The sequence below is a fragment of the Mollisia scopiformis genome, assembly GCF_001500285.1.
Source record: "Mollisia scopiformis unplaced genomic scaffold LY89scaffold_7, whole genome shotgun sequence".
NCBI lineage: Eukaryota > Fungi > Ascomycota > Leotiomycetes > Helotiales > Mollisiaceae > Mollisia > Mollisia scopiformis.
In genome coordinates this window covers 336,845-347,439 of record NW_017263587.1, presented here as the reverse complement: position 1 = coordinate 347,439, position 10,595 = coordinate 336,845, and the positions used below count along the sequence as shown (strand labels likewise).

Sequence of the window (10,595 nt, the reverse complement as noted above, 5' to 3'; positions counted from 1 at the left end):
GTAGATTGTAGAGTTACTATAATGTATTATTATTTTTGTTGTCTTCATGATTTTGGTGTTTTTGGTCCGTGCGTAGAGAGTAGTGTCAACCACTGTTGAGAGATTCAATTCATCCAAGAAGCTATAAGTTTTCTGACGAGAGATATAACTCTATTTGTTCAGAATTAAAGAAGTGAAATTTTTTGTTTCTGGAAAATCTGCTTTATTCTATTGTCTGCATTTGAATTCCTCCCGTTGGCATATGCTGTTTCATGGACCCCGCTTCCTCTCCTGGCTTGGGGCTCCGACGCTAGGCACAATGTTGCACCTTATCTGATTTTATATTTCTTCCCTTCTTTTTCTACACCAAAGATAGAAAGAATCTCCTCGCAAGTTCTCTGGGGATATATTCTTCTCCATTATCTCGGAATACCTCCTTCTGCGGTTTTACGTTCACGATGGTCAACTTGATCTCCAAGGTCGCTATTGTTGGTGTTGTTTGCTTGGCTGTTCTGTACCAACTGCTTTTGAAGCGCATCATTTTTGACCTTCTGGGTGTCCGACGCCATGTCATGTCAATCAAAGATTTTAATCATGTTCAGTGTCAGAGGGTGGATGATCTTGGTCTCGAGGCATGCGAAGATATGTGGTTGCATGAGAAGACAGGCTTCCTGTATCTTGCTTGCACCAGTGCTCAAAGTCGGGTGGAGTGGAATCCAGCGTATGTTTTCTGGGGCCTTTGGACCTTCGTAACTAATTGAGCCAGTATCGATCATCTCAATGCTTCTGGACGAGGCATGAATGATCGTATTGCTGTTCTGGATACTCGGGGCACTGGACCGGTCTCATCCAGGCTCCAGTGGCTCTCTGCTGAGAACTTCGTTGGCATCAATGGCGACGGAACATTGAATCTCCTCGGCCTTGATATTCTTGCAGACAAAAATACCGACACGCTTCGCATCTTGCTCGTCAATGTCCGTCCTCCCCTTGATCCCATCACTGGAGAGCCGCTCGATGCTTCAGTCGTTGGCGCGAATTCGACAATTGAGCAGTTCATCACCAAAGCTGGAACTTCAACCATGAAGCACGTGCGAACGTATGCGAATCCTGTTATCAAGACTCCCAATAACATAGCTTGGGTCAGTGACCATGCATTCGTGTTTACCAATGACCATACAGACAAGGTGGGCTGGCGACGTCAATTGGAACGTGTCCTAGGAGGAGGCTCTGTCGGTTACTGCGATCGCAATCGTTGCAACATCGCATGGGATTCTGGGTTCAACTTTCCAAATGGATTGGCAAAAGGTCGCGATGGACTCATCTATGTGCCAAACACCCTCGACAGTTTCATCGATGTCTTCTCTCTGGGGGAAGATCACATGTTAACACCAGTCAACCAGATCAAAGTTGATATGCCACTGGATAACTTGTCAGTCGATAAGAATGGAGATATCTTCGCATCTGGGTTTCCTAAAGTATTGGGATTCGTCAGAAGCGGCAAGAATCCATTTGGAAGTCACCCTCCCACAACAGTCCTGAGGATCAGACGGGGCGGGAAAGGATACGAAGGCATTAGACGAAAAGGGCATCTGGAGAATCAAGAAGCGGACTATTACGTCGAAAAGATACTTGAAGACAATGGGAGCGTCTTGCCTTGTGCATCAACTGTAGTGCATGATGCTGAGACTGGCAAGTTCTTCTTGGGTGGACCGGCATCTCCATACATTGCCATTTGCGAGACTAGATGAGGTCCATACTGTTATGTATTTCGACAACTCGCAGCGAACATTCGAGCCTATCAATAGCAAGATCAATTGGACATTCTGCGCCTTTCAGACGTGCTATGTACTCCTTCCAGCGCCGCGCCCTTGCATGTCTCCCCGAACAAGGGGCCTTCAGCCCTAAAGCCTCGCATTTGGACCAGTAATCAGGGTCATGAGTGCTGTGCCTCACGGTCATACGGCCCAGCCAATGGTACCCGGTCCGTCGGTAACGCTAACAAGCCCCTTTATTTTAACATAACGGTTACCGGGACCGCTTTCGCTGCTTGACAATCTCCAGAGTTGCGAATGTTGGAGTCTATGAAAAAGGTACAGTAGATACTAACAGGAAAGGTGCTGTCTCGCATTGAAGCACAGTGAAGTTTCAAGCTTAGATACCTATTTCTGGTTGTGGTTCTACATCCCCATCTTCACTTTCCCTGTCTGTCGCTTCTGAATAATCCTCCCCAGCTCGTAAGGTTAGCGATCAGCGAATAGGCTACCCGTCGATTCGATCCAGGACTGAAACTTAGGCGACGGGATCCCACTTAAATCCACCATCACGCCCCCGAAAGCCACCTAAAAGCCACCGCCAAGGTCAATCCAAATCTCACTCGACATTACTGTAACATCAACTTCAATCCACTTTCACGTACAGTAAGCCCTATCTGCCCAGCATCTCACAATCGCTGCCAGCATTCTTTTCAGCTCCAAGGCTCTGCATCCGGTTACAAATAATATTATCAGGCTTTTCATTTCTGATGTGCATAGGGCAATGCCATTTGCGCATGCGGCGTAGCAACGTTATCTTGTCAAGTTGGGTCGACACACCCTCGATACCCTATTTTCACTCTCGGTAGGAGGTTTTTCCTTCAGGGGAGCCGGGATGTGCAGAGTCTAGCCAAATGCATTTCGCGTTCGGTAATTAAGTAGAGCCATGTAAGTTCTTCACGTACAGCCTGTATCGCTGTGCGGCGAAGTACTGCGATGCCCTGGGACCCGCGTCTGTGGAATTAAAGATATGTAAGGTGAGATGGCACGGTTATATAGGCAAGTTGACGTCTGTACTTGGCGCGTTCAACTTTTTTTTTGGTTGTCCTGCTATTGTTGTCGCGACGTCAAGGTGAAGGAAAGTGAGGATGACTTCTCAGAATGCTACTTTGGGTGCTCAGGCGGGGAATGAGACGCAAGTATGTGTGATACCTGGTGGAGTACCAATCACCATACAAAATGCCACTTCCTGGAGCCAAGTGGGCTGTTTGGAGGGTTTCTACTGTAAGTTAAATATCTGCTTTGAGAGGGTACAATTGACCATTGTGTCCAGGTGCAAACAATAGCGCGCAACACCTCCCACAGTACTGTCCACCGATGCCCTCCTGTCAAGACTTGAGATTATCTGGAACTCCATGTCCACCACAAGGCCTATTCGAGCCCGTCCTCTGCGATCCAGGATATTATTGTCCGAATGGGGGAACACAAAAAATACAATGCCCCTCCGGCAGCTACTGCCCCCACGGTGTTGCAAGTCCGATCAAATGCACAGTTGGCTCGAGGTGCCCAGCTGGGTCTCAACGAGATATGAATTTCCTCCCACTGGGTATCCTGCTTCTCGTCGACATCATCCTTATCACAGCCACAGTCATGGAGAAGCTTCGAAGTAGATATAAGAAGAGCAACTTCCACCAGAAAAGAGAGTCGAGAAGATCAGCGTTCATGGCCAAAGGTGCAGGCAGATTTCGAAATAGAGATTATCAAGAAATCGATGAGCGGGGACATCCTGGATTTCAGGAAGATGTGGAGAATGATTTTCAGATGGAACCTAGGATTATGGGTCCACGGCGCGCCAAGACAGGTTTCGAGCAAATTGGCGAGTTGGAAGCAGACTTCGTGTTGCATGAGGAATTGAATAAGGATGATGGTGGACAGAAGACGGATCTGCATCTCTTCGTTCAATCGCTGTCTAAATGTTTGGGTGCTACGAAGTTCGGATTGAGTTTCGAGTTTCAAGACTTGGGCTTCAAGCCTCCAAAGAGCAACAAAAAGATCCTCGACCAAGTCTCGGGTACCATTCATGCTGGATCTCTTTGGGGAGTTATGGGTGCCTCTGGTGCTGGAAAATCTACTTTCGTCAATGTTCTCATGGGAAAGCAAGCCCATACTGGAGGTGTCACCAAAGTCAATGGTGTAGCTGGCAAGATTGCGAAGTAAGTTTGGACTTCTGACAGTCTTTCTGTTTCCCTAGCTAACAATTATCCAGGTATAAGAAAATCATTGGTTATGTCCCACAAGATGATATTGTTCTTCCCGAATTGACCGTCCGAGAAAATATCTTACATTCAGCTCGAATTCGACTACCATCCAACTGGTCAGATTCCGAAATCCAGCATCATGTTGACATCCTCATCTCGTGTTTGCAACTCAGCCACGTCAAAGACTCGCTAGTAGGAAGTACCGCAGCGCCAGTCATTTCGGGAGGACAAAGGAAGCGAGTGAGTATTGGCATGGAATTAGCAGCAGCTCCCATGGCAGTCTTCCTCGACGAACCTACATCTGGGCTCGATGCAACAGCTGCCGCTTCGATTATGTCTACTCTCAAAGCTCTGTCTCGTCTAGGAATGACCATTGTGACAATTATCCATCAACCACGACAGGAAATCTTCGAATCTCTAGACAGTCTTGTTCTACTTGGTCAAGGAAGAATGATTTACTGCGGACCGGAGACAGGCATTCAACCTCATTTCCAAGGTCTAGGTTTCGACTTTCCTGATCATACCAACCCGGCAGATGTCATGGGTGATATCATTGCAGGTGAAGGACGACACTACAAGCCGAAAGGAGATGCAAGTGTCCAATACCTAATCGACTACTGGGCCTCAAAGCAACAAGACGGATCTGCCAACGAAAATTTCGCCAAAACAGCTACCATCTCTATGGCCGAAAACAACGCCCTCTCAGCTACTGTCAAAGCCCGTGGAGCACCCTGGTTCAAGCAGATTTATTTCTGCTTCCAGCGTTCCTTGGTCCAGCAATACCGCATGAAATCGTCCTTCTACTTCGAGCTGGGTGTTGGTGCAATGGCTGGGTTCTTGATCGGTCTCGCAGAATTGAATCAAAAGGGTCAGAACTTCCGCGGTATCTTCAATTCACCCTACGATCTCCTTTCAGTCTCTATCGACTACAGCTCCGTCCCCCAAATGGCCCTCCTCGTCGGTCTAGCTATCGGTCTTACCGCGTCTGCCCCAGGAGTCAAGATTTTCGGCGAAGAGAAACTAGTTTACTGGCGAGAAGCTGCGGCTGGACATAACCGCTTTGCATACTATATTGGCAAAGTCGTCTCGACGATCCCGAGAATGGTATTGGCAAATTTCCACTTCACGACTATGTTCATGCTCCTTTCCACCCCTCGGATCCCATACCTATCAGCTTTCATCGCAAATCTGCTATACTTCTACTGTATCTACGGCCTTGCATCCATTATTTCCATGGTTACACGCCGCGAAGACGGACCTTTGCTCGCGGTCATGATGTCGCTCATCGTCGGTGTTCTGAACGGCATGTCTCCAACTCTTAAGAAGGTCCGTAGTTGGCACATCGTTTGGATCTGGAGAGCGAGTCCCGGGACATGGTTAGCGGAAGCGTATTTTACCGAGAATATCAGTCCGTTGAGATACCTGTACCAGATTGATATGGCGAAGCAGACGGCGGGGTACTTGTTGAATATGTTTGGTGATGATTTGTTGATGATGTTGGCGATTGGGACGGCGTATAGGATTGTGGCTTTTCTGGGATTGAGGTTCATGTGGAGGAATAAGCAGAGGTGATTGTGGTTAAAGATGGATTACTGATTGGGTGTTCGGACAGTTAATGAAGATGATACCACTACATTTTGGAGCCTGTACCGCATTTTCCAGATAAGTTTCGTGGCAAGTGCCATATCCCAGACTTCACAGAGGTAAGAACCATCACAAGGTAGCACGTTAAAAAGCTTGAGAAAAGGCCATCTAGCCCACCGAAACCCTCATCCCAACAAAAGATCATACTTCCACTCACTCTCTAGCACATCCCTATACTTAATACTAGTAGGATGCTTCCCCCTCGCCGCCAACACCCTCCTAATATACAAATCCCCCACATTAAAATCCTCAAACTTCCTCTCCTCGCCGTCCTTCACCAAAATCTCCACATCAGCATCATGATCCATCGTCAAGAAAAAAGGCAACGAGTACCTCTCCTCTCCACTCTTATTCCTCACCCTATGCACAGCCGCCAGAAACCGCCCATTGCTTTGCCTCTCCAGGTACTGGCCCACGTTACATACCAGCGTGTTCGGCAGCGCTGGCACAGATATCCACTGTCCTGTCGGAGTCAGGACTTCCAGGGCTGAAAGAGATGGTGTTTGAAGCACTAGTGTTAGATCTAACCCACTAATCAGCTTCCCTTTCTCTTCCCATCATCATTCCCATAACACTTACAAGAAAAATCAGAATGAGCACCCAACCCCACATTCCCCTCCCCATCTCCCTCCCCCTCCACCGGCGGATAATGCAACGGCCTCATCCCCGTAATCGGGAACTCAAAAAACTCCCTCACGAACCCCTCCTCATCGACGCCCATCCCAAGCGCGAGTAAACGCACCAACTGCATAGCGATGGGCAGGATGGCGTTGTAGTACTCGTATATTCCGGCTCGGAACCAGGGCACGCTGGACGGCCAGATGTTTTGCGGTCTTGTGAGAGAGGGGGGTGGTGGGTGGCCGGTTTTGAGATGGTAGGATTGTTCGGGTTCGAGGGGGCAGTCGCCTAGGGTGAAGGATTCTTTGATGTCTGGGGATGTTTTTTTTAGTTCTAGTTGGAGAGGAAGGGGGAGAGACAAACCTCCAGAGGTTCGAGGATCTAATTTCGTCTCGCCCCGTGGTTCGTAGCCCCGTATAGCGGGATTCTTTTGTACATGCACATCCATCTTTTCTTCTATACTCAGGTCGAAAAATCTTTTCATCACATCGAATGTCTTGGTTTGGAGCTGGGGAGATAGGGAGTGACCGGTGAGGTAGAAGAATCCGCAACTACTGCATGCAGAAACCAGTTCTTTGGCGAGGGAGAGCCGGATTGAGGGGTCGGGAGAGGATATTTGAGAGATGTCGAGGGTTGGGATGGCTGTTATGGGGGCTGAGGTGTGGGTTACAAGGCGGTAGGTGGGTGTTGAGCCGGAGTGGAAGTAGACTTTGTTTTCTGGGGGTGGTGGGGAAGTGAGTATGTCTGCCATTGTTTTGAAGAATTGAGTATGAATCAATCTTGTTGTTGGTTCTCTTGTGAGATAATTTCTCAAGTCGGGTTCAGAATGTCAGAATGAAGCTATCACGATGTTTGCTGTTGATCAGGTGTGTAGCTTCAAGAGTGGGGTTTGTCGTCCTTTCCAAAATTTTGTCTTCTCAACGCGAAGATATGTACAACACTCGGCCGAACACCCACTTTTGCCAATCTATCCATGCAACAGCTCAAATGTAACGTCCTACTGATCTCCAGCGATGCCAAGAGCCGATAGATCTACACTCCCGCCGCGGGGAAGCTCCATCGATAGGGATACATCGCCGGCAAGATAACAAACACCCAAACCTTCTTCCCCATATCACGGGCAACACCGATACCCATCCCTCATAAAGCTCTCCTCACCATGTCCCATCCCTCCAAATTCCTTGGCATCCTCTCCTCAACTCATCTTCTTCCTCCCAACCCTCCAAAATGGGCATCTTGACAATCCTCTTCGCCTCCTCCTACGGCCCCTCCCCACCCCCCTTCTTCATCTGGTACCCCGCGGCACCCCCCCCTCCGAAAAGAAACTGCTTTTTAAAATCGACTTCTTCATCCTAACGTTCGGCTGCCTGGCCTATTTCACCAAATGGCTCGACCAAGCGAATCTCAGCAACGCGTATGTGTCTGGCATGAAAGAAGATCTGAAAATGTACGGCACCCAGTATAATCTTGCTGTTACCTGTTTCCAGGTTGGCACGATATTGGGTGGGATTCCGAGTAATTTACTCCTAACTTGGGTGCCGCCGAGGATTTTGCTGCCGGGGTGTGAGTTGTTGTGGGCGATTTTGACGATTTTTACTTATAGGGTGGAGAGTTATACGCAGGTACGTTGGGCGTCTTTCGGGAGTTGGTGGGTGGCTGATTTGAGTAGTTGTACCCTATCCGTTTCTTCGTGGGGTTTCTGGAGGGGAGCTCGTTTGTTGGGATCCAGTATGTGCTTGGATCGTGGTATAAACGAAACGAGCTTGGGAAACGAACAGCTATCTTCTCGTGTGCCGCATATGTTGGGACAATGATTAGCGGATATCTGCAAAGTGCCGTCTTAGCTGGACTCAACGGGAAACATGGGATCGCGGCTTGGAGGTGGGTGTTTATTGTTGATGGATGCATTACGGTTTTGGTCGGTATCTATGGATTCATATTCTTTCCTGATACGCCAGAGGCGACGACGGCGTTTTACTTCACAGAAGAAGATAAGAAGAGAGCGAAAGAGAGGTTGGTTGAAGATGGTCGGGAGCCGAGAGGGGAGTTCTCTTGGAATATGTTTTCGAGAGTTGTGAAGACTTGGCAGCTTTATGTGTTAACCATTCTCTGGATGTTTTGGAACACGACAGTCGGCAAGGTTGCAAATACAGTGGTATGTCACTTTTCCCTCCCTCATGTTTAAACCCGAAATAATGTCTCCAGATGCAACTCTGGCTCAAATCCGACAAGCAACACACCTGGTCCCTCTACCAAGTAAACAATATCCCCACCGCCATCAACGGATGGAACATCGTCATGATCCTCCTAGCAAACATCTACGTGGACGCCACCGGCCGACGCATGGTTGTAGTCATGCTCAACCTAATCCTCCTCCTCTTCGGCACCATTTGTCTAATCGCCTGGGACATTCCCCTTGGTCTCAAAATAGTCGCCTACATGTTCGCCGGCACAGATGGTCCTCTGTCACCCATCTACATGGCATGGGCCAATATCCTTTGTTCTAACGATAGACAACTCAGAGCTTTGACTATTGCTATCATGAATAGCTGTGGAGCGGCGTTGACGACGGTTATTCAGCAGTTTTTGTATCCGGTTACGGATGCGCCGAGGTATTTGAAGGGGTTTCCGGCTAGCTTGGCGTTTATTGTTGGGATGTGTGGGTGGGTTTTTGTGGTTAGGTATTTTGAGTTGAGGGCGCCGAAGAAGGAAATTGAAGACGGTGAGGTTGTGGAGTCGGAGAGTACGGAAGAAGTGGCTGAGAAGAAGGTGGATGTCTCGGTAGCTCTGAAGTCTTGAAAGAGCTTCGAAATTGCTCGGAATCATACTTACAGCCATTGGACAAAGTAGCAGATTATGATTGAAGCTTTATCAAACAGTATGCATAGCCTTAACCCTCTTCTGCACCCAATCCCTACACGAAATCGCCTCATACCTCGCCGGATGCTCCTCATCCACACAAATCTCCAACAACCCACACATCTCATCCAAATTAAACCCAAAAAACAACGGCATAGAAATCCTCTCCTTCCCACTCAGATTCCGCGCTCGATGCACCGTACTGATATACCGATCATTCGTAATCCTCTGCAGATAATCCCCGATATTGACCACGAACGTGCCTTCAATCGGAGCAGCATTAATCCATTCTCCGTCCCGGTTCAAGACTTGGAGACCGCCGTTGTTATCTTGCCACAGAATAGTGAACAGTTGGAAATCAGTGTGTGAACCAATACTATTCTCCCCTGCTTGCTCAGAGGAAGCGGGCATGGGGGGATAGTAATTGATCGCCACACCAGCATCTGGATACTTGATTTTAGCATCAAAATACTCCTCCGGCAGCGAAAGCGCCAGAGCAAAGATCCTGGTCAGGGTTCTTGCCAATTTGACTGTCTCGCGCCAGTAATCAAGACTGTGGTCTTTGAAATGAGGAAGATTATATGTTTGATCCCAGCAAAAGTCGTCGATTGTTACTGTGTTTTTGACGTTCTCTGGTATCTCATCGGGTACTTCGGGGTCGTAGACTGGATTATACCGAAACGAAAACGTCTCTCTGACATCGATACTCTCCGAAGCATTGATTCGTTGGGTCTTAGGTGCTTTCCATCCATTCATAGATTTTGAATTTGTAGCGTCAACTTTCTGTTTGATGTCTTCTGATTGCCTGAAGAATTCGAGCGCAGAGGAATATGCATTTTCGATGGTGGATGAGGCGATGCCGTGGTTCTTGACGTAGAAGAATCCGTTGTGGGTTGCGGCCTGGTGGATTTGGGTGGCGATTGACTGTCGAGAGGAGAGTGAGGGAGAGGAGATGGTGGATAAGTCGATGATGGGGATTTCATCGGGTCGTGCGTCGCGGAGGGGGATGTTCTTGATGTGGCGGTAAACGGGGCCCTCGGCTGAGCTGAGCTTGAGGAGAGTTGTGTTATCTGAAGTTTCAGCTGAAGCTGTTAATGTTGATGTGGTGGTTGATGCCATATTGGCTTTGATGATCCCAGAATCTAAGGTGGAGGTTGAAACTTTCCGTGGTATTGTGGTTTTATTTGAGCTACGAACCCCGCGGTGCTTCAATTTTGAAAGTAGCTCATAAATATGAGATATTCTTCACAGACCTCGGCCGAAGCCGACAAACAACCCAGTGAGCCTTATCTACAGCGAAGCTGATAGAATAGCCAAGAATGGGGGGTAAAGGATGAGTCATGTGACTGTTTTTTACCGAGCCTGAAAAGGGGTAAGACTAGGTATGTACTTTGTTGTCCAGCTTGAGTTATGATATATCATAACGGATGGAACTCCGAGATCGTACAGAAACACAGTAGTGATAGATGAGCAGTCGCTCACGAAA

General features: G+C 48.2%; 5 protein-coding genes across 5 annotated transcripts; 3 read left to right on the top strand and 2 right to left on the bottom strand.

Moving 5' to 3' along the window:
• The first annotated feature begins 354 nt into the window (after positions 1-354).
• On the top strand, positions 355-1,799 carry LY89DRAFT_716256 (calcium-dependent phosphotriesterase). Its single transcript, XM_018218258.1, has 2 exons — positions 355-700; positions 746-1,799. Exons 1-2 carry the CDS (start codon positions 438-440, stop codon positions 1,725-1,727), a joined length of 1,245 nt encoding a protein of 414 aa, XP_018074093.1. The 5' UTR covers positions 355-437; the 3' UTR covers positions 1,728-1,799.
• A 1,079-nt stretch (positions 1,800-2,878) lies between these two features.
• Positions 2,879-5,560, top strand: LY89DRAFT_580426 (ABC transporter-like protein; the record flags this gene model as incomplete). Its single annotated transcript, XM_018209058.1, has 3 exons — positions 2,879-3,014; positions 3,064-3,943; positions 3,997-5,560. 3 exons carry the CDS (start codon positions 2,879-2,881, stop codon positions 5,558-5,560), a joined length of 2,580 nt encoding a protein of 859 aa, XP_018074092.1.
• A 183-nt stretch (positions 5,561-5,743) lies between these two features.
• LY89DRAFT_640940 (2og-Fe oxygenase family protein) lies at positions 5,744-7,142 on the bottom strand. Its single transcript, XM_018211687.1, has 3 exons — positions 6,614-7,142; positions 6,212-6,562; positions 5,744-6,155 (listed from the first exon to the last, which is right to left on the bottom strand). The coding sequence occupies exons 1-3, from the start codon at positions 6,999-7,001 to the stop codon at positions 5,758-5,760; spliced, it is 1,137 nt and encodes a 378-aa protein (XP_018074091.1). The 5' UTR covers positions 7,002-7,142; the 3' UTR covers positions 5,744-5,757.
• Positions 7,099-9,049, top strand: LY89DRAFT_695417 (MFS general substrate transporter; the record flags this gene model as incomplete). Its single annotated transcript, XM_018216760.1, has 4 exons — positions 7,099-7,116; positions 7,573-7,872; positions 7,920-8,405; positions 8,456-9,049. 4 exons carry the CDS (start codon positions 7,099-7,101, stop codon positions 9,047-9,049), a joined length of 1,398 nt encoding a protein of 465 aa, XP_018074090.1.
• A 36-nt stretch (positions 9,050-9,085) lies between these two features.
• LY89DRAFT_459461 (2og-Fe oxygenase family protein) lies at positions 9,086-10,378 on the bottom strand. The gene has a single exon (XM_018207673.1). It carries the CDS (start codon positions 10,226-10,228, stop codon positions 9,122-9,124), a length of 1,107 nt encoding a protein of 368 aa, XP_018074089.1. The 5' UTR covers positions 10,229-10,378; the 3' UTR covers positions 9,086-9,121.
• Positions 10,379-10,595: the final 217 nt, after the last annotated feature.

What these genes read in the sequence shown, in the direction of transcription:
- LY89DRAFT_716256 (XM_018218258.1), top strand. Translation starts at nt 438, where the DNA reads ATGGTCAACTTGATCTCCAAGGTCGCTATTGTTGGTGTTGTTTGCTTG. An exon ending in CGGGTGGAGTGGAATCCAGC is followed by an intron (nt 701 to 745) that starts GTATGTTTTCTG and finishes TAATTGAGCCAG; the next exon opens with TATCGATCATCTCAATGCTT.
- LY89DRAFT_640940 (XM_018211687.1), bottom strand. Translation starts at nt 7,001, where the DNA reads ATGGCAGACATACTCACTTCCCCACCACCCCCAGAAAACAAAGTCTAC. An exon ending in AGATCCTCGAACCTCTGGAG is followed by an intron (nt 6,563 to 6,613) that starts GTTTGTCTCTCC and finishes AAACATCCCCAG; the next exon opens with ACATCAAAGAATCCTTCACC. An exon ending in TGCTCATTCTGATTTTTCTT is followed by an intron (nt 6,156 to 6,211) that starts GTAAGTGTTATG and finishes TTAGTGGGTTAG; the next exon opens with ATCTAACACTAGTGCTTCAA.
- LY89DRAFT_459461 (XM_018207673.1), bottom strand. Translation starts at nt 10,228, where the DNA reads ATGGCATCAACCACCACATCAACATTAACAGCTTCAGCTGAAACTTCA.